Source organism: Urocampus carinirostris, chromosome 14 (assembly GCF_059441175.1).
Source record: "Urocampus carinirostris isolate Australia breed hairy pipefish chromosome 14, RoL_Ucar_1.0, whole genome shotgun sequence".
NCBI classification, from domain to species: Eukaryota; Metazoa; Chordata; class Actinopteri; order Syngnathiformes; family Syngnathidae; genus Urocampus; species Urocampus carinirostris.
This window is the reverse complement of record NC_142362.1, coordinates 28,876,701-28,903,395: the sequence shown is the minus strand read 5'-3', so window position 1 is coordinate 28,903,395 and position 26,695 is coordinate 28,876,701. Positions and strand designations below refer to the sequence as shown.

The 26,695-nt window shown below is 39.2% G+C and overlaps 1 protein-coding gene across 3 annotated transcripts in view; it reads left to right on the top strand.

The window, feature by feature from the left end:
- Positions 1 to 606: 606 nt before the first annotated feature.
- gsk3ba (glycogen synthase kinase 3 beta, genome duplicate a) overlaps positions 607 to 26,695 on the top strand; it is a 53,861-nt gene continuing 27,772 nt past the window's right edge. For 2 of the 3 annotated variants that reach the window (XM_088353437.1, XM_088353435.1), the window contains exons 1-3: positions 607 to 1,272; positions 12,290 to 12,483; positions 19,255 to 19,338. In XM_088353437.1, the coding sequence (XP_088209563.1) occupies positions 1,185 to 1,272; positions 12,290 to 12,483; positions 19,255 to 19,338 (366 nt within the window). In that variant the 5' untranslated portion in view covers positions 607 to 1,184. The remainder of the gene's footprint in view (positions 1,273 to 12,289; positions 12,484 to 19,254; positions 19,339 to 26,695) is intronic. The other variant, XM_088353436.1, reaches the window with a different exon arrangement.

Genomic DNA, 26,695 nt, shown 5'->3' with positions numbered 1-26,695 from the left:
CAAAGAGATCAAAGCCAACAGAAAAGCTAATGTTGTGACTCACCCATTTGCAGTAACTGTAATAAAAACCTCATCATCCAGTCCAGCGTGAATGTGGATCTTTGGTGGGACAAGTACACCGCGGTTACACACATATAAAAGAGAGAGCGCGAGAGCGAGATACAGAAAAAAAGTAGAGAAAAAGAGAGTCAAAAAAAAGAGAAAAAACAAAGGAAAGGGCAGCAGAGAAAAGAGAGAGAAAGTAATATAACTCCAGTTGATTTACGAGCAGAGCTTGGCTTTGTCAACATCAAGTGGGCATTTTTAAAACTGCAGCTGATGTTTCTCCTGTGCTTCTCTGGATGTTGTCTCGCGGGCCGATTTGAAAACCTTGGCGGGCCTGATCTGGCTCGAGGGCCGCATGCTTGACACATAGCCTTCAATGATTTACAAGAAAATATAAAACACAAAACAACTGTATTCTTTCCATACTAAACACATTTGAAGTCAACAACACATCAGGGAACCGGCTCTTTATTGGCGGGGAGTCAACTTCTCCGAGAGCCTGTTTCTAGTACCGTTTCGATCGCGAACGACACCACACCACGATGGGAAAGGAATAAAAAAGAAGCCTAGTGCAGTCGCTCTCCCGAATCCAACTCTGTCCTATTTGAAAATCGTTTCTGTAATAACCGTCGTTTATAAGACAATATTTTGAACAGCGCCTCTTGCGAATTGGAGAGTTCCAGGGACTTGCAGTTGGACATTCTGAAAGGCTCGCTCAGCTACGGCGAAGGGAGCCGCCATGGCAGTCGCTTTACCGAGGCTCCACATCGGAATATGAACAAGAACCCGGACTAGCCGTAAAAAAAGCCGCATTTAGCACACATGCTAACATTAGCATCTTTGTGAAAGCCATTCGGAATCTGGAGCAGTTTTATTTCATAACGTAACCGCGAAGGAAGCCCACTGCATGAGCATTTTAGTCGGAGAGGCTTTTTCTCTGACGGCACAACGATTCAAAGGAGGGGGGGTAATGCACAAAATTGGACTTAAAGGCTCACTTTAATTAGGCAAGCGTTTTCTATCTTATCTCCTTTCCACCTATCTACCCTCCCATTTTTTTCTGATTTTTCTTCTTGGATGAAAACCTTCAGATATCACTAAGCAAATTCCACCGAGAAGCGCCAGCGAGCGATTGGATCATGTCGGGTCGGCCCAGGACCACATCCTTCGCGGAGAGCTGCAAGCCGGTACCGCAGCCGTCCGCCTTCGGCAGCATGAAAGTCAGCAGTAAGTGGCCTTTTTGCACCCCTGCACCCGGAGCCCGATCGGCGATGGGCTCCACCCAAGAAGCCCATCCACTCATATACCCCACCCCTCCTCGCGAACCAGAATGTTAGCCACCGATTAGCTTAGCATGGATCCCGCGTGAGGTGTCCACTCACTCGGGCCCCAGCGTGACAGCTGGGCCTGGAGGTTGAAAGCGATCTGGATTCGGTTCCGCGCTTGTCATGATGATTACGGTACTATAAAGCGTTTCGAAGATGAGTCATAGTGGGCGATACTGGGATTTATGGTATCGATCCAGTCCAGTAAATACATGGTGGTAGGGGTGGGCAATACTGGGGATTTTTCGTGTTGATCCGATCCGAGTGAATACAGTGTAGTATCGATTGATACCAAGACAGTAATCCCTCGTTTTTCGCAGGGGTCGCGATCCAAAAACGTCCCGTTTTAGTTCAAACCCGCGAGGTGGAACACTTTTATTCACGTAAGAATTGATTTCCAAACATCCATCCATTATCTGGACCGCTTATCCTCAGTAGGGTCGCGGGAGTGCTGGAGCCCATCCCAGCTAACTTTGGGCAGTTTCTCTTTCATTGTCATGTTATCTAGTCATCTTTTCACACACCCATTGAGCTTCTTCTAAGGAAATCCATCATAAATAAAAAGATGTGTCGAAAAAACAACTCATACTGAACACCATAAAAACCAAGGAAGTCATACTCAAATTCAGGTAGTGAAGCGGCCCGTCAACCTACCCAGCACCTCTTATCATCAATAGGGACTGTAGTGCAGAGACCCTCCATCCATGATCTGGACCGCTTATCCTCAGTAGTGTCGCGGTAGTGCTGGAGCCCATCCCAGCTATCTTCGGGCAGTGGGCATGGGACACCCTGAACTGGTTGCCAGCCTGTCGCAGGGCACACCGAGTCAGACAACTCACTCAGTCATTCACACCGAGGGACAATTTGGACCGGCCAATTAACCTGAAATGCATGTTTTTGGAATGTGGGAGATAACCAGAGTGCCCAGGGGAAACCCACGCGAGCACAGGGAGAACATGTAAACTCCACACAGGAGGTTCGATCTCATGACCCCAGAGCTGTGCCGCACACGTGCTAACTACTGCCCCGCCGTGCTTATTTCTAAACAACAAACCCAATTTCAGGGTTCGTAATGGCGCTTGAAATCTGTAAATGCTTGAATTCGAATGTGTTTTCAAGAGATGGAAGGTGCTTTGATTTTGGGTGAAGTAGTTGTACATGCTTGAAACTGTTGGCATGTTTCTCAACTAGTCTTCCTAAAAATGTTGCAGTAACTGTTTTCTGGTGGATTCGCTTTGCCATTGTGTTTCTTCTCTCGTGATTAATGGCAGCTGGCATTAGTCTGTATGACATTGCCCTATGAAGCGTCATCCCAAGAGGACACCGGCTTGCGAAACCTAGACAGGGCGCTATGAAATATTAGTGAAGGAATCATGTGTTAGTTATGGACATTTATTATGGGCCATGCAAATATCATGGTAGATTTTCCCTGTGGTAAACTGTAATGGGAAGAACTCCCTGCAATAAAAAATGTAAGATACGTATTACTGTCATTTTTACCCAACACCTGTATGCGGAGTGATTTGACTAAAAAAGATTTACATACGTACTGTTCATATCACAAATACAATCTCAATTTACTAAAAGATCTAAAATCACGTTTTAATAAATTCACATGCAAGATTAAAAATATAGTTATAGTTCTGGATCGGCAAAATGAATGACTTTTAATGGTACTCGACCAATTGAAACATTGGCTTTGAAAGTCCTTAAAAAGTGTTTGAATTTTGCCCAAAAAAATGTATATGAACCCTGCAACTTACAAGCTCAAGTATTTGTTTAACAAATAATAGTACTGCACTTCATACAAACTAACTTTTGTACTGTCAAATTAAAACTTTAAAAATAATCCCTCCGGTTCATTACACAATTGTATGGATTAAGGAAACTTGCATCTTTTCATGACACTTTGCCTCCATCATGTGGATGTTATGGAAAGCAGCATTTACCTCTAAGTTGTATCCTAAAGAAATTGTATATCTTTCTAGTATCAAACATTTTTAAAAAAGCGCCAGAGACAAGAGGCAGTGCCAAAGACCTGCATGTGGCTCCGGAGCAAGTTTAGCAGGTCGAGAAGTCCACTTTTGTTGGCGATAGAAAGCATCTTCTTCTGTTTAGCCAAGCAGAATGTAAAACACTCTGAACGGGAAAATCAACAAAGTAGCAAAATTACATACAGCAAGGAATCACAGTACGTTTTGCTTGAAAATGTAATTCAATTTCAATAATTCAACCCCTCCACCCTTGAGTTAGTTTATATTTACTGTAAACTCAGAAAAAATATTTTAGGCACTAAAATGGTTTTATGTTTCCATTAAAGAGCTGTACGGAATTTGGAAATTTGTCACTTTCTGCCATCAAATCCTGGCTAGACCCGCCCTAAAACCCTTCTTTTTCATCTTTTGGGATTTTGGTTGGCGTTTGGACTGTATTCGAAAAGGCCTCTTCTTTTTTTCACCATTTTAATTCTGCACCAACAAATGGAAAAATAAAAATGTGGTGATGAGTATGAGGTCACTCAACAACAGCCCCCCTATTCCTCCTACATAATGTGTTTTGCCCCAAACAGCTTTGCTAAAAGTAAGATAAAAGCAGACAGGCGCGGTAGAAAATAGCATAATAGCTTTTTCCATCAGGGCATTTTTAACACATACTTAATAGAGAAAAAAAACGACTTTTTTCAAAGGGTTTTGGTTTGAACAATTTTATTGACACTTTTAAAAGCAATTAAACACATTCACAATTTCAAAAGACACCTCAAACGCGGTAACACACCCTTTAAGAAACGCGATGTATTATGTGATATCGTACCAAAGTGTCTCTGGACCCTTGGTTATTCATCATGTGGCATCATATAGCTGTAGTTCAAATGTGAAGACAGTATTCATTCAAAGACAATGGTACCAACGTTATCACGACAACCCTGTATGTAACATCCCACATGCCGACATTTCTTGTGTAAATACCATGTAAATTATAACTATAGCCTTATCCCCCTTGTCTTATAACATTATCTTCTCTGTTCCTTTATCTTCTTGCTCATACCTCACTATGAATGTGTAAAACTGGAGTGTCATGCCCAATTTCGTTGTCACAATATGTTAGCCCATTTGTAACAATGACAATAAAGGTATATTCTATTCTATTCTTCTTCTATCGAACAGCTCAAAGTGTATTATGAACTGACCGATAACGGATAATGGATAAGGAATAACGAAGATAGAACAATAACCCTTAAAAACCCCATTCACTCAGTATTGATGATATCCATATTTGGATCGATCCCTCCACCCTTAGATGGTAGGATCTTTTTTTCTCAAACCCCTTTCCCTTGCGTAAGTTTATAATTACAATAAAACTAGAAATGTTTCAATTTTAAAATTAAATACTATAACTACAATTTAAACTTCAACAGTAGAAAAAAAATGAGAAGCTGCGTTTTTAGGAAATTGGTGTAGGAGTGAAGTATCAATAACAAAACAATAGTATTGATCTGATCAAAGTAGTTGCCTTGTATCAATAATATCGATATTTGTATCCATTCGCCCACCCCTAATCATAGAGCTGAGTTGCCACATAAACTGCGCTTGTTAACGCAGCAGGCAGGGCCATGGCAGGCTGGGGATTACGCAACTGTCACAGTGGAAGGTGTGCCTGTAAAAGATGACTCCACAGGCTTGAGTGATACAAAAAAAGGAAATTATTGTTAGGATGAGTTTCTTCTTGATATGACCTCTCAATCTGATGCAATCTAAGGGAATGACCAAGCTTCTTTTCTGCATTCAGGCTAATCATCTATATGATATCTATACTCTTTAGAGGGGCGTGGAGCCATTTACCACCAAAGGCCTGGTCACTCATGCATCTAAAAATACACACCACTTATATATACGTCATGAGCAATGTGGGGGGCATGTTGTCCCACTGCCTTATATTTCAACATTTTTATTTAAATCACTTAAATTGACTTAATGTTATGCATTGAAAGGAATTATAATTGTGATTTTAGGTATTCTCATGGATAATAAGTTAATTAAAAGATAATTACTTGCTGCATTCAGGACAATCATATTCTATATCAGGGCAGATCATTTCTTCTCTATCTGTGCCAATCATTTCTGTAATTTTGGCAAGAAAAAAGGCTCTTGACGTAGTCTGCAACCCACCAGTTGAGAAACGCTGCTTTAGGTGAGCCTTATGTTATGTACAATAAATACACATTTAAAACAGTGCATGTTTTTGTGATAGCTCATGTATTTTCTCTTATTATTCAAATCCATATTTTCTTACATGTGTGAGTGTGTTTGTGTGAATGGGTAAGTGTGAAGCACATTGTAAAGCGCTTTGGGAGGTCTTCATTGACTTGAAAAGTGCTGTATAAATGCAGACCATTTACCATTTTACCATTTACATGACTTTTTCTATCGCCAGGATGTGCCGAATAATACACAATGTCCCTTTAAGAAGAAAATATTGCGTTCGAAGATATTTCTTTTAAAACATTTATTTTCACAGGGAAGGCTACTTTATGTATCAGTGGTATTGGTATCGATTACGGCAGCACCGCTGTGCAGTGGTTAGCGCATGTGCGGCACAGTTCTGAGGTCATGAGATCGAACCTACTTGTTTGGAGTTTGCATGTTCTCCCCGTGCTTGTGTGGGTTTCATCCGGGCACTCCGGTTTCCTCCCACATTCCAAAAACATGCATGTCAGTTCAATTGGTCGGTCCAAATTGTCCCTAGGTTTGAATGAGCGAGTGGGTTGTCTGCCCTGTGACTGGCTGGCAATCAGTTCAGGGCGTCCATTGCCCACTACCTGAAGATAAGTGGGATGGGCCACAGCACCCCCGTGACCCTACTGAGGACAGGCGGTGCAGATAATGGATGGATTGTTGGGTATCGATGACTACTCAAGACCGAGATGTCCTGTATCAGTTTGAAAAAAAGTAGTATCGAAAATCCCTAGTTATAGTAATAATTAGTGATTGAATAATTGTGACCAAGAGAGCATGCTGACCTACTGATTAGTCAGTCTGCCTCATACTTGTGGCATGTCCTTCCTGCTCTATATCTTTTTTTCTCTTGTTACTTCAGCTTCCTGCCTATTTTAAAAGCCTTCTTGTTAGGTTCATTGAGGGATTATGATGAGTCGAGCTGATTCTGTGTCTGTATGTCTCCTGAGATTGACTGGGCGTACCCATCACTGGGGTTAGTCAGCTGGGTCTGTATCTACTTGCTAAATAAAATCCACATCATTTGTTTCTTTGTTATTGACTCACTTTTCATTGAGAGCTGCTTGCTATGGTATTCAATTTGTAGGTTCCGTACCTTTTTAAAAAATCTTAAATATGGATGTCTACCTGAAAGGTATTCCCAAATTCTAAAACATAAAAAATGTCAGGAACTACATGATTTTAGCATAAAATCAGAATCAATTTTATTGTTATATTCCAATGATTTTCTGAGATAAAGCTTTTTGAAGACAGCCGGTCTTGATTTTGACTTCCTGAGCTGTGATGTCATGTGAGGAACACCTGCACTTTAGCAAGCCAGTCACCATATTGTTTCTTTGGTTGATAAGTGGAGTCGAGTATTTGAAGCGAAGCTTTAGTACTTTTTGTTTTGTTGCATTTATATAGCGCTAAGTCGTTGTGTCGCAAGTGACAAATGCGAACCTGTCCGGGAATAAACCAATGGTCAAGGCAGGCTAGCCGGCCAAAACAACATTCTGTGTGCAGTTAACGGGGGCTAACCGGGACCGATCAAGGTAATGCTGATGCAGCGGCAGCAGAAAAATGCGAGGAAAAAAACAGACAGTGGGCAGCCAGGCGAACCAAGAACTGAAATCAGCTAATGTGATAGACGCGAACATGGTCCAGAAAAAAAACAAAGGACACGGCAGGCGAGCTGGCCAACCAACACACTGTGCAGCTAATGGGGAGCTAATCGGAGGCAAACAAAACTGGAAGCTTTCTGCAGCCCTGACACTAACGAGGGTCTGGCCTAACAATATCATACTAACCGCGACACACGCGGCGAGAAACATCAATGAAAAGCCACAATTGTCTACCTAAAAGGAGGTCCGATGTACGCAACTCCAAAAAAAAACAGTAAAGTTGATAAAGGAAGAGTTTATTTGAGCATGTCTAAGAAATGCACATACTTGCACGTGCAACATAAGAAGCTTGACACAGGCTGCAATTATGACGATATGGACCTAGTGGGTATAAAAGTTCAAAATTCTGTACAGCACCGATTTAATGTTAAGCACACCGTTCAGTAATGAATTGTAATCAGTACATAACATTTACACACTTCCACTTTCTTGCACTTTGACTGTGAGGCTGAATTGCTGATAGTGGTTTGGTACTGATTGTGATTTGTGGTGAAGTTGTTGTTTGAGCTGTACATACATGCACATACTGAAGATAATCATTTCCTGTTTGTCAAAACATTGCTCTCTGTGTGATCCATTTGCTTAAATTGCTCGTTTCGTCAATAGATTGACTGGTGTTGCTTTTATCTTTGATGTCAATGTTGTCATGTAGCCACTTTCCAGCCAAGTTTGCGGTTTACAGCAGCAGTTGCAAAAATATTTGAGCATTCTTTTAAGTTAAATAACTTCAATCCATAAAATAATGGTTATTAATTTCACTTTCAAAGGTACATACAATTGAGTATTTTAAATCGGCGTGGCCTGAACTACTCTATGTATGTTGTTTCCCATGACAAATTCTGTCATTTTTTATGAATGTATGGAAACCATAACACAGTAGAATAAGTTTAATTTTGTTCAGTTACAAAGTTACGTGTGTAGTGGGTATGTCCCAATACTAATGTCTCGCTTATAAAACGTTACCAATATTGATCTTGGAGCATTGTCCGATATTGATGCTATATTATTCCATATAGGCAGAAATTTTACATGCTCTTCTTGAGTTTTTTTCAATTCCAACCGCCCAAAATGCAGTTTAAATTGCAACGATTCTTGTTCCTTGACTCAATTCAAGTTAGCAATATTAGCCTTAACTTTTGTCCTGCTTAGATTTGAGTAATCAACAGTATAGTGTTACCTTTCCAACGGCCCTTGGAGTCTCTAATAGGTTCGACCTGTTAGACTCGAACATAAATAAGCACAGATCCACTAATGTGTTTCAATGTCTTGGAACATGTGACTGAATTGTAAAAAATATTAATAAATAAAACAAACACAATAACACCTGAGATTTCAGGTCAAAATTCAAAGAAAAAAATATGTTTGACACAATCCAAATATCGATCTAAAATTGATAAAAAAAGAAAAAATCTGAATGCCCTCAAAACAAAAATAGTCCTAACACATCTTGACCGCTTAGCTTCATTTATTTTGAGATGTCAAGGGATTGTTTCCAGAGTAAAGAAGAGCCAACAATTATAGTGATGATCGGTAAATGGCTGTTTAGTGAAGCGATGAAATAAGTAAGCAAAGAGTGGATGATTCCAGGAAACAAGATCACGAAGCAGCCTCTATAAAAAGTCTACACAACACGTGCAGGAATTTACTAAACAACTAATCTCAATATACAAGTTAACATTCAAATTATTGACGTAGAACTTAAATATAGCAGTTATGACTTTGATGATTAAAGGTTGCTGGAAACAAGCAAGGAAGACAATACATGGAAAGTGTAGAAATGGTGCCATTCACTCTTATTTGTCACCTCAAATGGTTTGCTTTTCTTAATAGTATATTTTAAATGCAGAATTTAATACATTTCTTTGATCTCTCGGCAAGCTTCACATGCTAACACACGTTCAAAGTCACATCATTCACCGAGATGTGCACAATCAAAGTCCAGCACTGTAAATCAAGAACAGATCTTCAAAGATGCTTCTAAGTGTATCTAAAGTTGTTTTAAGAATAAAATATGGGCTTGAATAGATTTTCATATTCTGTTTTGTCTTTCTATAGAGCAGATGAAGAGTCCTGATCTCAAAAGACTCTGTTAATGTCGCAGAGTGATGACATCGCTAGGCAGCGCTGCTTAACGCAAAGAACAAATTCGTTCAGACAAACCATGAATTTAAGTCCTTTGTCGCTGCATTACAACAGAAACTGCAGTGGACTTCTTTTATATGGATGCCAATGTTGTAGATTAGGAATTCAATTTAATCCTAGACCGGATGGAAACATTTGTTGGCCTGGAGTGGGATGGGCACCACCAGGCTTGACTTGCCCAAGACACACCACAGGAAATGGTGCCACTATGACCCTAGTGGTTAAGGAAAACCCCTACTTTATAGATCATATTAGATCGATACTATCCATAACTGATATTATATCGGGAAAACCCTCTCATGTAGTCAAACAACTGCATTGAAAAATTTTCCCATGGGAAATAAGGGGAACTACATTATTCTGTTACAGTGTTGGCATTTTAATCTACTCATTAACATTTAATGTCTACATTGTGTTATTAATCCGTATTACCTATACAGAAGCTCCCATACTTACGAACATTTGAGTTATGATAAACGGTAGATACGAACATTTTTTTCGGGATGTCGAAAAATATCCGGACATTGCTGTAAGTTAGATTTAGTTTTGTGCACCTTTTTCCGAGTAGAGGACAGTACTGTCGTGCTTCTTTCTGCTGCTACCGGCGTGTGGCGCCGTGAGAGCTCACCCAGCATCCTCCCCAAAGAAGAAATCCGGCTTCCTCTTCCTAGTTCGTGTGTAAACATACTATATTGTATCTCCAGCGCGCTAAGAACGCTGACATTTTTATTGTTTAATACCTCGTGCATCCATTCAATATGGTTGGTGTAAAGAATAGGCGAGTTGTTTCATTTGAAATGAAAGCGGAATAAGAAAGCTTAATGCGGTTGAGAATTAGTTGGATCACTTTTTTTCCCTGCCACTTTCTACTCTTGAAGCTCATCTTCCAAAAGTCAGTTTAACTTAACTTTATTTATCTTTTGAGAGCATTTTATGAAATGTTATTTTTTAGTGTAAAACAATACAGGTTACTTATACACGCCTTAAACATACATATATAAACCTTTAACATACATTCCATCCATAATATAGCACTGAAGCAACTTACGAACAAGTTCAACTTAAGAACGATTACCCAGAACGTATCTCGTTTGTAAGTAGGGGGGCGTCTGTATGTATATATTTTTTATGACATCTCTGGTGAAGCATAAATGGGAATCTATCTGAACAGAGAACTAATTGGTCTTATTCTGCCAATACACAATGAAAATGATGCAGTTTTCTGTCATTTGCTTTAATGAGAGAAGCCATAATGACACACAAAAAATGAAGCAGTCAAGGTTACTGCCATACTTTTGACTTATCTTAGGTTTGGACCACTTCCCAGAATAGTATAGTTGCATAAAATAAATAACACTCCCAGAATTTTCGTAAAGATGGTCTAATGATTACCGTTCGTTTTACATTACTCAGCTTGTTATCAACCCTCCATCCATTATTTGCACCGCTTATCCTGAGTAGGGTCGCAGGGGTTCTGGTGCCCATCCCAACTTTATTCGGGCAGTGGGCAGGGGTCACCCTCAACTAGTTGCGAGCTAGTTGCATGGCACACAGAGACAAGACAAAAATGTATACGCTCACTCATAGCTAGGAGCAATTTGCAGTCATCAATTCACCTACCATGCATGTTTTTGGAATGCGGGAGGAAACCGGAGTGGCCGCAAGAAAACCACTTAAGCGCGGGGAGAACATGCAAACTCCGCACAGGAAGGCTGGTAGTTGGATTTGAACCCATGACCTCAGAATTGTGCCGCAGATGTGCTAACCACTCAGCTGCTGTGATGCTGCATAATAAATATCTACCACATCTCTGACATATGTTCACTCACTCTTACAGCCCCAGAGGAATAGTGTGTCCCATTTTAATGTACTTTTAATTAAACACTCTTTTGAGTCCAATTGTAGTTAAAGAATGTTTTTTGACTTAGTCTCCTTTTAAGCCCAGTCAAGTAAGATTATTTTGTATAGCCCTTAATTACAGTCTTAAAAGGCTGCAGCTCTATTATGAAATGGCTAATTGGTTAATTAACACTGGTTATGATGCCAATAATGTTTTCATCCTTGGATACAATTGTCTTTAAAGCCAAGCATAGTTGCGTTGAGCAGTTGTTGTTTCAAAAATGTTTCATTTTTTCTGCTTTTGATAACCCGTGTGAGTGTTATAAATGGCTCCTAGGCCAACAATTAAAAAAACATAATGTGGTAAAATAGGGCAAACTGATACAAGCCTTCTTTCCTTTTTTCATCTGACTGATTTATATTATAGTTTAGAAGTGTTTTTAGGACAAATATTTACTCTAATTTGGAACTCAATGAACATTTTTGTCAATGCATGGCGAACAACAGTATAATACCATAGTTGAATGTTCTGAGAAACCCATTGGCCACCAAATTTTGAACTCAATCTTTTTCCCGTATGCTCTAATACAAATAAAATGCAACAAGGTTAATCAATTCCCAAATTATTGGAATATTGTAAAACATTTACATTATATTTAACCCTTTTTATCGTTTTGATGAAGTTTTAATGTTTTCTTATCGGAAATTATGACATGGTCACTGGAATTGTCATCGCCTGCTTTGCAGTGTCAGCTTTTCTGTCTTTTAACACTTTTGATATTATCTGTACAGGCACCATTTTAGAATCAAATTCACTTCTACATCTAATGTCTGCCAATCACCCCCAAAAAACGCCAACATAGGATTAGATAAGAATTCTACCCTTAATTGACCGTCTTATTAGTTTGAAAACCTCAGGCACAGCTGGCAAATACCAAAAAACAGTCATTCTCCTTTTGCCATTTCACTCATTCTACTACGTTCTTGGCGTCAGTGCCACCTTATCCTCCCTCTGACTTCCTTTTGTTTGGTTCTCTCTCAGGGGATAAAGATGGCAGCAAGGTAACAACAGTGATGGCCACTCCAGGCCAAGGCCCTGATAGGCCACAAGAAGTAAGCTACACAGATACGAAGGTCATCGGCAATGGGTCGTTCGGGGTGGTCTACCAGGCCAAGCTGTGCGATTCCGGAGAGTTGGTGGCCATCAAGAAAGTGCTGCAAGACAAGAGGTTTAAGGTAATTCATCTTTGTTTTTCTGCCCCAACTCATGTGAATGCATCACTAGGGGTGTAACTCGTAATCGAAATGTCCTCTACAATTCCGTAAACACTGTCATGCAAAAGTGATCATATGGCAAAAGCAGCTGCTGACATGAGACTCTAGTCAATAAATGACTCAATGCCACATGGGTAGTTTGAGTTCATTTGAAAGTGATAGAGTAACATGATGCCTGACAAACACAAAATGAAATCTTTTTGGCTCGAATGTTATTGACATTGCAAAGGCTCTATTATAATTATTCTCTCTTATCATCGTTTTAAAATTTACTCTGGTGATATACATGATTGCCACGCTGAAGATTTACGCTATCTTCCGAAATATAAGGAGCAAAAACCCCAACAGTCCAGAAATTTGAAAGTGCGCTTTCTAACCCGGTGCACCCTGTATACCGTAAAATACAGTGGATAAGATTAGAAATGCATTCAGTATTTATACATGTGTTAATACGCAATCTTTTATTTTATACTACCGTATTTTTGTAATGATTGATCAATCGAAAAACATCACTGACCAATATCGTGAAACATTGTATGCAACGGAATTGAACCCGGGTCACCTAACCACCAGACTACCAGTGATACAGATGACATATGAAAATGCTTGCTATTTTATCTCATTACTACACTATTTTTACTCACTGCCAGTGTCAGAGAATGGAGAGAACAGAAAGCCGCCCTATAATATAAACACAAAATCGGATTCATTATCAGATACACCAGAGAGTTGTTTTCTCCGTTGTTCTTTTTTTTGCATTTTTTATCTTTCTGGAGGACTGTTTTTTTTCCATTTTTATTTTTTTAACATTTTCTTGGCGTCGTTAGTAAAAGATAGTGGGATAATGAGATAAAACTTTATGCCTTTTCATATGTCACGTATATCACCAGTGGTCTATTGGACTCATATATATGCCACTAAGTGTATAAAATGCGCAACGGTTATATATGTATGAATAAGGTACTTTTTACTGTAGTTTTAATTCCATGCGCCTCAAAGTCCAGTGTGCCTTATATTAGAAAAATATATGACAAAATACTGTATTCTAGGGGTGAGGCTTATAATCGGGGGCTTTTATAGTGCGTAAAATGCGGTTCATAATTATTGGCACGAAACATTATTCCTATTTCTTTAGAGTGGCATTTCACTTAGGTCAACAAGAAAAATTTGCCAACTGCAAAACAAATCAATAAGGTTTTATTGGATTTTCAGACAATTATGAAAAACAGTATGATGGTCTTAAAAATGTGGCAGCCAAATAGCTACACGGGTCAGGATAGTTTTTTTTTCTCCTTGACGATTGAATGTATAAAGACTGGCTGCTTCTTAATCCGCTAGCAGGAAAACCCTTGATCTAGAGTTTAAGGTGAGGTTTTACTTTAGGGAACACTTGAATTCAGACATTCCTTTTTAAATAGGCTACTTCCTTTTTAACACCACTTTGCTTTATACTTGAGTAATATTTTTTATAAATAAACCCAAGTTGGACTATTTTCTGGATCTCTATTTACTCTTGCTCCCCTGTATTTAAAAAAAAAACGATATTCTCCTTATATCACCATTGTAGTGCTTGTCTTGAAAAAGCTTTATTCTGCCTTTGTTTTTGAACACACTTTGATTATGAAATTGTTATATATTTTTGAACAACGTAGCTTTCTTTTGTGACTACTGACCAATTTTAATATGAAAATATAAACATATGTTTTTAGCCCTACATTCCTATTTAGTCAGTTTTATTTAAAAAATTATACTGTTTAACGCACAGGTCTCCCACGTGGTGCCCGCAGGCACGAGGTTGCCTCTTAATGACAGCTGAGGTGCCTCCAGGCATGTTATGAAAATAGCGCACCAGTGCTGGGTCATTGCAATTTTCTAGTAAAATCTTTTATGGGTTGACTGAGTTTATTAAACTCGATTTTCAACAGTTAACCTTGTAATAACATAGTAGCAACATAGTAATAAGTTATTTTAATGCATATCAAACTAGGTGCCCTTTGTGCTAATTGGTAACAAATTCATAACCTAGCTTGATCCCTTTTGGAGAATATGACGATGATATCAATATTTTTTGCGGTAGGGTAGCAATCTCAAAAGGGATGCCCACACTTATATATTTTTCAAAACACCTGTGGATACTTGGTCATTATGTTTTGACTCTTCATCAGGATCAAGTGGTCTTGTGAATATTTAACCTGTAGCTGAAGTAGCATAGCAAGAGCAAAGGCAGGTAAATCCACCTCTATGCTTTTATAAGCTCACACCAGACGCTGACACTAAACCTCACACATGGAATTACTGGATCAAAGACTGTTGTGATATCTCATTCTATTTAGTTTGGTGTGTTAAAAGAACAAACGCCGGTAAGTCATGGTGAAACATTTGTGATTTGACTAATTGGGATAACTTAGAAGGATGCCATGTGACCTCCAATGCTACATTCCAAACGGATCAGTAAATCCAAAGCATTTCAGTATATACATAGATATAATGTAATTCATTCTGTGTTTTAAATGAAATTCACTATTCACAGTATTGGTCTATGGTCTGGTTTAACATTTGGGTATGATCCATTGGCCTTGTATATAGGAATTGTTGTGCTAATCGCCGCTTCGCAGTTGGAGGTCATAAAATCTCGACTTGCCAGTTTCATGGAAACTAATGGAAGACGAAGCGTCAACCTCATTATTCTCTTTGCCCAGACATTCTGTTGTATATGAATACTGCTATTTACTTCAACTTAACTGTTAACTACTTGAGTGCTGAAACCTGTAATAGAAGTTTTAGGTTTCTGACACTCTGTGTTCTGTAAAACCAGCTTCACTGACTACTCCACGTGGGATAACTCTTCAGTCGCTGGTGTTTCACAATTATATTGTATGATGTCACTGAATAACTCTCTTTGTTTTTTTATTTTATTTTAGCCTTAACATCTGGGGCTCATTGCAAAATGCTTGTTAGCTTGTTTTTGTCAATCTGTAATGCTATCATACATTTAACTCCTGGATTGCGTGACTTACTACTAGTGGCTTACATTTTTTAACAACCCAGCAGTTAGATAGCGTGCAACTTTTTATTTCATCATTCCTTAACTTGCCTACAAATTTAGCAAGTGGTTCTTGCTTATAGTTCCCTCAAAAGGGAATAAGCTTCCATTCGCCTCACATGACTTCCCAGGCCAGAATGTGTTTCCTCCCATACTCCACTTAGTTTTGTTCAAGCTTTTTTTTTTTGGTCTTAATGAAGACCTTTTTTGTCGTCTACGTCATCACTTTTCTCCAACAAATGGAGTTTGTGAGTGAGTTGATTCTCTGTCAAGGAATGGCTGAGTTAATTTGGAGACGGGGCTACCCATGCATTATGGGACTGTCTGGCCCTCGCTGCACCCATATGAGGAGATCACATTTCAGCTTCCAGGAAAATTGGTGCTGTCACTAACTCACTCTTGTACACACTAGTATAACATCACAAAAGGATACCTGGAGTTCTGGTATATTAAAAAAAATCCCATTATGATTATTTGCATGCTTCTTGTAAGATGCTGTATTTTCCGGACTGTAAGACTGTAAAACCCCAAATTGACGGGAAGTGTGTTTTATAACCCAGTTTGTCAAACATACCGCGCAAATAGGTGGATTCATTTGGAAATGCATACAGTATTTGTAGGTCTGCGTTGCTCCACGAGGTTTTAGGGTATTTGAGCAATGATAGATCAAACGCCAATCTCAAATGACAACTTCAATACATTACAGTGGAACCTCTGTTCTCGACCATAATCCGTTCCAGAACACTGTTCGAAAACCGATTTGTACGATCACCGAAATCGTTTTTTCCCATTTAAAGTAATGTAAAATCGTTTTAATCCGTTCCAACACCCTGAATGTTTACCTTGAACGTAAACATGAAGCTAACCCAGGCTAATCGTACGTTCGCGTTAGCGTAATCCTCCGTACGAAAGATTACGCTAACATGAACGTGTAAAAATAAAAAAAAGGATTATGAATAGGATTTCTTACCTTTGTGGTGGACGGTGGGGAGAGAAAAATCATCAAAAGTTTTTCAACCTCTTCCAAAACTTGCGGCAGTTGGTTGCTTATAGCGCTAACTTCCTTAGCCGCATCACTCGATTTCACAGCTTCCTTATTCTTTACTATCGTACTGATCGTAGATTTAGCCATGCTGTATTCACTAGCAAGATCGGATATTCGTACACCTCTTTCATATTTAGCTATTATGTCTTTCTTAAAGGCAATAGTTGTGCGAACAGCTCGTCTTTTTTCACCTGTCCTGCTTGCACCGACCTTCTTCGGGGGCATAATAAGGGGCTAAAACCCGTACGCCACTCAGCATCGCACCCTAGCGTACCGGCGTTCGAACTGCGATTTTTTTGAACGAACAGCGAAGCAAGAATTTCTCGAAATCTTTGGTCGAACACCAATTTGTCCGGACTGAGAGGCGTTCGAAAACCGAGGTTCCACTGTATATGCAACGGTATACAAACCATAGTGATATGGGCACCGACACTTAACTACTAGACCTCAAGTGGCATTATACGAAAAGGCAGAGCTTATCTCATCATCACACTATTTTTACTCCTGGTGGTAGAAACGCTTATTTGCATAGTGCATTCTTCTAGATTAAACAGTCTTCCCACTTCGTCAATAATGTTGCGAAAGACAGAAACACAAGGTCATCCAACAAAATACTGTTCGAGCTCTTTTACGTACGCTTACGTATCAAAACGATTATTGAGGCACAGGTAAGAGTGTAGAGAGACTGTTTAACCCAAAGATTGCGCGATGCAAATCAGTGTTACTGGCACAGTAAGTAAAAATAGTGTGATCATTACAAAAAACTTTCGTCATCTGTACTAATGGTGGTAGAGTGGTAAAGAGTTGGTGCCCGTTGCAAACAATGTTTTGCGATTTTAATCGGCGATACATATGAAATGATTAGTCTTTGCACTATTATATGCCATAAATGTATAAAGAGCCTATACCTTTTAATCCAGTCTCAATTTAATGTGCCTCATCAATAAAAAAATGAATGACAAAAGACTATTTTTGGGGGTTGCGCCTTATAATTGTGAGGTCTCTTACCGCTATCCAAAATGAATGCTTACAATGTATATTTATTTTGTTATTTACAATTAAATTGAACATTGTGTGACATTTAACATGGGTTTAACGTACTATATTTACATAAGTGATGCACTAAAACCAGTACAATTGAGTCATACTTTACTCTTTAGATGTTCAGTCTCAGGGTTATATCCGTTAGTTTATACTGATAATGTGAGTATCATGAGATAAAATGATACAAATTCTGAATGTAAATAGCTTGTTAAAAAGCAGTGATTAATCAAATGAGACTATAATACATAAGTTAAATCTTGTTTTTGTTAATGATTAATACTCATTTTATAAATCAATTGGATGCAAGCTGGATACTACTGACCAGTATGTGTGCTCCTGCCCCCCTCCACAGGCCCTGAACCCTCTCCACAGTGGTTTCTTGCAGAGCACAATCTTTTTTGACCTACATGCAATTATTTCACATTTTGTTGTACAGGAAAAGCCAAGAAAGGACCTCTTTTACTTTAGTGAGAAGTAGATTTTAGGAAATAAATGTTGTGGTGGCTTCCGTTAAAGTAGTGTGGGCTTTCGTGAACAAATACACTGTATGGACTGCAATATGCTTTCACCTGTGCTGTGAATTTTTTTAAGCCTCCCCAAATACCGTAAAGTTTGGACTTGGGACGCACCTGGTTATAAGCCGTACCCAGTACATTTCAAAGGAAAAATAATTTTGTACATACATAAGCCGCACTCCACTATTAGCCGCATGTGCCCAGATTGATACATGAGATATTTACAAAGAAAGACTGTACACAAAAGGACTTTTAATAATATACGGTACCCTAACCCCTCAACGTTCTGACGGCCCACCGGCAGGCCGCTGGACTTTTGATAAACGGGCGTGTGTGTACAATGTCACCAGTCACTGAAATACGTCATGTGACGTATCTTTGGAAAGGTGAATGTCTTGGGATTCAATGTATGAGGACCATTTCAAAATATACTCCTTAGAGAAACATCATGACAGTCTGAAATAAGATACCCGAAAAGGAAAGACTGCATACCTCACCAGTAAGTCCCCTGGGCAGCCTTCAACTTATTTGAATGTTCGCAAAATGGCTTTGTTACATTAAGGATAATCCATAGAATTTAACCGTGTAAAATATTTATTCCAAAACACACAATAATGCCAGACAGGTAAATGGGAATCCGCCTAAAACATTTCTGCTTCGTTGGACCTTGCTTCTAATAATCCGTTTGTTTCACCACATTATTTCCATTCACAAATAGACAGACTTGTAAAATGATACCCAATATATTAATTAGCCCTCCCCTCTTCGATTTACACATTTTCCATGATGAGGGTCTGTTCATGATAGTTTTATTCATGCACTAAGCGCGAAGTTGCATTAAACTTGTCTTCTTCGACACATATAATCGACGTGTCTCACCCCTGCTTGGGCGCCCCTTGCGTCTGTTTGAAACTGATAAATTGGCTGCATCGTTGCATAAGCCATAGGGTTCAAAGCTTGCAAAAAAAGTTGGGGCTTAGTCCAAATTTTACAGTAGTTACTAAAAGTGATTTCGGGATGACATTGTGTGTTACATTATTACATGTTGTTTTAAATGTTATATTCATGTGATTTTTATTTTCCAGAACCGTGAGCTTCAGATTATGAGGAAATTGGACCACTGCAACATTGTGAGACTGCGCTACTTCTTCTATTCCAGTGGGGATAAGGTGAGTTTCAAGTTTTGAGCCTGTAGTTGTTTTGTATATCTGCACACTTTTTATCTTAATTATAAAAAGTCTGTCTGAGCATCAAAACTCCATGCGGCCATGGTTTCAAGGTCAGCAGTGGATCTGGAGCCTCCTCTAGTTGGGACCAGTGTTGATAGCTAGCCAGCCAGCCAATTACAGGGTTGAATATACAGTCCTCTCAACCTATACCGTTTGCATGAAAGGACAGTACATATTACGCCCTTAAACTTGTTTTTCTCTATTTTACAGTAGCATTTTCTTGGCCTTTAATTGCATGTGCACATATTCCTGTTGTGTCTAGTTATTTTTTATTTTGCAAGGTGACCGCTACTAATTACAGAACTGACAATTCAGTTCTTTGACTGCAACCAGTTTTTATGTTCTATTTTCACAGCCGTGTAACTGGGAAAAAAAAATCCGTAGCTGCTTCTGGTAATGGAGTGGAAAAAAGTCTCGAAAAACAAAGCTTCAACTACTGGAGGGGAGGGCCGTCCTCTGATTGATCTCAAATCTGTTTGAATATTGTGTCACTGCATTTATTGTTTTGATTGGATGAGGTCTTCATTTATAACCTTTTTATTATATCATTTATAACTCCTTCAATTACTTAGATATAATTATTAACGTCTCAATTTCTAGCTATATCTATTCATTCGTTTGTTATTTATGTGCTTTTTCAAGTGCTGTGTTTAGTTTGCAGTTAAGAGAAGGCTTTGAGTTTAATCGACTCATCCCAAACCCGGTCTAAACAAAGGGCTGGTGTGAAGAGCAGAATTTTTTAACTACATTTGGCACCCTCCGAGTATGGAAGCAATTTTCAGCCATTTTGACTTCACATTTGTAATTCTTATCGGCTTTTGTGCTGTTTCTCACTTGTGCCCAGAATGTTCTGTTATAACAAAACTCTTCAAAATTATGTCTCCGACAGTGCTTTTCCCACATCTCACAATCCGGATGTAAACGAAAACGCGGACGCAGAACAATTACTGTATTTCCTTTTGAAGTCCAGTATTTGGTTGTGAAAAATGTGCTTGCAATATAACTATATCCAAGCATGGGTTAAAAAAAAAATCACATTTTTGATTACGGTAAATGATATGGATAACGTTTGAAACGATGCATGTTTAAAGTATAAATTTCAGTCATCTTTTAATGAAATTTTACTGGCCCTTAATGTTGGGCCAGTGTTATGAATTGCGGCTCTAGGCACCACAACAACCCATGACAAAATGTTCTGGTAAATTCGCAAACCAATGATTTTAAAGTCAATCGCACACCAAGACTAAAAATGAAAAATAATCCAAAATATGGCAGCACAAAAATTCTTCGCAGCAGTTGTGTTCGAAATAGGGCCCACGATTGGACCCATGTAGTAGAGAACGTCTCCTTTTAATTTGTTGAATACTCGATTATACATTGAAACAAGAAAAAAAGGTCCTGATTACAGGTTCGAGCATTTGTTTAACAAATAAAAGTACCGTGCTATTTAAAGTTTTTTTTAGGTTTTTATTACTATTATTATTTTTTTTTACAAATAACTTCAGTACTGTCAAATTGTAATTTTCATAATAATCTTGCTGCTATGAAGTATTGCACGAAGGGGCGGAAAGGATATCAGGACCCGATTTAACTTCAGATGATATTTTGTCACCATCATGTGGACGTTATGGACATCTGCTTTTACCTTTCTTAAGAGGGGTTCGACGAAAACCCGGCTCATTGTAGTTGGATTTGATGTCCGGTTTTGGACATGTTTAATAATGAATTGGCTACCACACACAGGATTGATGTTCTTCCAAGCGATGCTCACAGGTTTTGTGTGATTGCTCAGACCCGTGAAAGCTAAGCGGGAACATTGTTCACCACTGCTTGGCCATTGTGGTTTTCCAGTAAAACCTTTTTTTTGTGGTTGACTGAGTCTATTTAACCCTACTTCTAATAATTAACCTGGGAATAACATAACAATATGGTGATAAAATGATCAATTATTTAAGAAATGCTTATTAAACTGTGTACCTTTTGTGTAATTGGTAACAAAAGGTATCTCTTAGCTTGAAAACGGTTGGAAACCCCTGGTCCAGAACATTTCTTTGAAATGATGGCTTTTAGAGGAACTTGATGAAAGAGATTTGCGCGTACGTAATGTAGGTTCATCATGTTGTTTTAATTACTTGTATAACTTAGACTGCAATGTTATTGATGCACAGACAGAAAAACGGGGGAGCGATTGTTTCGTTAATCAAAATGCACAACACAATGTACTATGAAAATTTGCAAAGTAGCGAAACTGAAAAGTAAACCGCAATACAACGAGGGATTGCTGTACCTACCTGTAGTTATTTCTCCATCATATTTGGACACAACTGCCAGTTCTTTGGACAACATTCCTAACCTTTGATTATTTACATGGGGCCCATAAATTATTCACGAGCACAGCCTCTTATGATTGACCATGGCCCACTTTTTCTAAGTGTGGGGAAGTGGATTTGGATCACGCCTCAAATAACTGAATGGCCAAAAGGTACTGTAGTTGTTTAAAGATATTCTAGAAATTTTAAACATGCAAAATGTGAGAAAATCGTTACATGTTTTTCCCATAGAATCTATATTTCATCTGAATGTTCAAATTTTTTTCCGAGATAATGCACAATCACCTCCGTAAAAGGATGCAAAGTCAAGCGAGGAACACACGCTCTAATGGCGGCAAGTAAACTTACCCCACGCAGCTTTTAGGGGTTTAAGCACGCAACTCAGACAAAACAGTCAAAAGTCCCCTAGCAAAAGGATAAGCAACGTTCTGATTCCCCCAGCAGAAATGAGCGGTATCTTTGGCTGTTCACTACAATCTGCGAGGTCTCCTCACATGTTGTGTTGATAGGATTTCCTTTTTGAAGTGTTGTGTTCCTTCAATAACGTCACAGCTCTCGGTGGGGAAAAAAAAAAGCTAGATAGGTCCACTTTGAGCAGAGGTTGGATCGGGCCTAAAAAATCCAGGGTACCCTATACCAGCCCTAACCTGACACATAAACTTGATTTGAGCAACTGAGCCAGACAAAACCCCAAATTTTCACCTTTCAGTTGTGGGAAGCGTAGGTGTTTTTGGCCGACTCTGACAACAAAAAGCCCGGCGCCTAGGTGCGCAGCATGCACACTACCCTAACAACCTTGCAAAAGTGATTTTTTTATTCCATCTCCAACACCGAAAAGAGCTGCGCTAAGGTGGCCACTTCACCTCCGAAGTGCACGCCATGCTTGCTATCATGACTGCCTCAAAAGGGTGATTTTTGCATAGCCCAACTTCAAGATTGACTTTCTATCCCCGAATCAGCCCGAAATGCCAACTTTGAGACTAAATTCCTTGAATTTCCCGGCGTGTGTAATTTTTTGCAACATGTTAGCATAATTGTGGGGAGGAACACTATAGGGTTTTTTTTTTGCGTAACTGAAAAAAAAAAATCTGTTTTGGATTTTGAATGGCCTATTTTACTCTATGTAGTCCGTAACAGGTGATCATGTCATTTGTTCCATCTACTGTATGTAGCAAGTGTGTGAACCCAGTTACTACGTCTGTGTAGCCTTACACCCTCATCAGCACTTGGCATCAAGGGAAATCCCTAGTGTGCATTGCTGGGCTTGACTTGTCGGTTTTCTTTGAGCGTCAGTGGTCCCCTGGCGACGACCGAGGCAAGCCGGCGTCACTGGCTTTGCTGGCAAAGAACGTATGCCAAATATAGACACGCACACACACTTGCATTGAAGTTTTACCATGACTGTTGCGTTAGGAATGCTTCCTCGCTGCATACTAACCCAAGGCAAAAGATGGCGGATTTCAAAGAGGTATAGAAGCGACTAGACAAGGGCGGGGTGGTCTGTTAATTTTAGACTTTAGCTCCATGCTGCTATACCATGTGTGCAGTGACCTAGTAAGCACAGATTTTAAGGGCAGTCAAATACACATTTTTACAGTTTTTCCTTTGCACGGGTTTCGGAAGTCACCACACAACTTCTGTAGCGTACGCATCTTTTTGGGTATCTTGAAAAAACACGATACAGAAATAAAACATTAGACGCATGGCAACCAGAGCACACCTAATGATAAGTTGGACCTAGTACATATATGACTTGAAGCAACATGTGCCCAGATTGTAACATGAAATATTTTTAAATAACAAAAGGTTATTTAGAGTTTTAAGGTTTTAAAGGACACTGTGTAATATTTGTCTTCTAAATGTCGCTGTATTGTGTACAGGGTTCATATGGGTGCTTAAAATCCTTGAAAATGCTTGAATTTTTATGTGGTGTTTTTAAGGCTTGAAAAGTGCTTGATTTTTGGGTGAAGTGCTTGTAAATGCTTGAAATTGTTGCCATGTTTTACAACTCGTCTGCTTAAAAATGGCGCCGACACTGCTCGCTGGTGGCTTCACTTTGCCATTCCATTTCATCTCCCCTAGTGATAAACTGCACCTGCTATTAGTTTGTATGGCATTGTCTTATAAAAGCGTCATTGCCCCCTATGGGTCGCACCCAAGAGGACAGGTGCATGCTACACCTAAATAATGCACTATGAAATGTTTATTCGTGCGAGGATTACGTATAAATTATGGACATTAATCATGAACCATGTAAAAAACTTAAAGTAGCCTTTCCCAGTGGCAAATTGTAATAAGAAGAACTTCCTGAAACTGAAAATGTAATACATATTACATGTACCGTCATTTTACCCAACACTTTCATAGGAAAAGAATTGTCTCAAAAATATTTACGCAACTATTTTTCAGATCCACGAATGTTACGATTAAGTAAGATTTAAAAAAATAAACGCATTAATAAATACACACACAAGAATAATTAGCGCATGTGTAAAGGGCAGATCTATTTGTCGATCTTCAAAATAGATGAATAACACCTGATCTCTTCTTTCAAAAGTACTTGAGAATATAATAATTTGACGTTAAAAGTCCTTAAAAAGTGCTTAAAGCTCTATGAAATAGCTGTACAAACCCTGTGTGTAATGCAACCTAAAACGTGTGATAAGAAGCACCACAAAGATTACAACCTAAGGAGACTCAAAGTGACAAAGCTGCACCATTTTAAAAAATTGTATTCACCCAGCCGTGTGCAACATCTTCAGTAGACTAGCACAAGGTTTGGGGTCTTTGCATACCCGTAGCAGCATGATGGCGGACAAACATGTCAGCTCATGAAATTTAAAATCAATACAAATTTGTCAATGTAAAAGTATTTTTTTTTAAAGTGTACATTCATATGGGGCAGCACGGCGGCGCAGTGGTTAGCGCTTGTGCGGCACAGTTCATGTCGTGGGAACCTGTCGTGGGTTCAAATCCAGCTCCAGACTTTCTGTGCGGAGTTTGTATGTTCTCCCCGTGCTTGCGTGGGTTTCCTCCGGGCACTCCGGTTTCCTCCCACATTCCAAAGACATGCATTTCAGGTGAATTGGCCGGTCCAAATTGTCCATAGGTGTGAATGAGCGAATGAGTTGTCTGTCCCTGTGTGCCCTGCGATTGGCTGGCAACCAGTTCAGGGTGTCCCCTGCCCACTGCCCGATGATTGCTGGGATGGGCTCCAGCCCCCCGCGACCCTACTGAGGATAAGCGGTACGGCTAATGAGATGAGATGAGATGAGACATTCATATGATACATCATGTATTTTTGGTTAAAAGTCAAATCAACATATATATTTTAAGGAATCAAGTATTCTCTACCACTAGAAGGTGCTAAAACTTACACAACACCCTTTAATAAATTCCCGAACTTTGCTGTTGTATTCTTGCTCAGCCACATTACAGGCACTCAACAGACATTCAAAGTGTATGTCTTTGTTTGTGACATTCCATTTACAGATTTCGTTCTGGTGCTTGTAAAGATTGAAAATGCTTGAATTTCAATGTGTTTTCATGTATCCAGAAGTAGTATCCAGAAGTAATTGAATTTGTTTCTCAATACCTACGCGAATTAATGAGCACATGACACGCTCTAATTATATACAGGCCCACTTATAAGTATCAACAGTAATTTTAGATGTTGTATATTATGTTTAGTCAATTTTCTTCGGCTGTTTAGATTTTATACAAAGTTTTTAGATAAATTGGTCGCATCATTGTATAAAATTAAGGGGAAAAGTAGCGGCGCATAATCAAGAAAACTAGTTATGTTTCATCGGTATCTTCAACTGATGTAGGTATGTGCTGTGATTTTAATGGAGGCTCAAACCTATTCTTTAAAACATATCTACGTTTTGAATGGGATTCTTTGCTGACATGCCGATAAATCGGCAGTGGGTGGTCACACGTGACAGGCAGGCTGAAGGAGGTGGAGCTGATAAGATAAGAACAGGCCAAGTTTGAATAAGGGTTCATGCCGTGTGCAGCTGTTTTCTAAGCTACTGCTACTATTTCTGACACCAGCTGACCCGAGAGTACATTTTCTACTCGCTCGGCAATTATCGAACAGAAATGTGTTTGTTTTAAAAATTCTAATTGCATAGATGCTCTTAAATAACCTTGTAAATTCTTAGAAGTGTTTGAGTTGGACTTTGGAATTTATGTTTTAACCCTGCGTGAGCACGTTTCGGTGGTCTTATATAACCAAGGGCACAAAGCTGGTTTGCATTAAGTGGAATTGAACCCGAAGAATTTACTAACTTAACTGTGTTGTTTGAGACTCAACTAGTCAGGGTTTGTACGGGTGCTTGAAACTGCTGACATTTTATTGTTGTGGTTTAAAGGACTGAAAAGTGAGTACATTTCCCTGTGGTATTGCATTTCTTCTTTGATTAACGGCAGCTGGAATTAGTTTGTATGGCACTGTTCTATGAAGTGTCATCTCTTCTACGGGCTTGCCCAAGAAGACAGGTGCTACACCTAAACAGGGCACTATGAAATGTGTATTAGTGCAAGGACCACATACTGTATCAATTATGGACATTTATTCCGGGCCATGCAAAAAATGAAGGTAGTGTTTCGCAGTGGTAAATTGTAATATAACATTTTTAAACAACACCTATATGAGAAGAGATTTACACACGGGGCAGCACGGCGGAGCAGTGGTTAGCTTGTGTGCAGGCACAGTTCTAAGGTCTTGGGAACCTCCTGTGTGGGTTCAAATCTAGGTACCTGACTTCCTGTGCGGAGTTTGTATGTTCTCCCCGTGCTTGCGTGGGTTTCCTACGGGCACTCCGTTTTTTTCCCACATTCCAAAGACATGCAATTCAGGTGGATTGGCCGGTCCAAATTGTTCCTGGGTGTGAATGAGCGAGCAAATTGTCTGTCCCTGTGTGCCCTGCGATTGGCTGGCAACCAGTTCAGGGTGTCCCCAG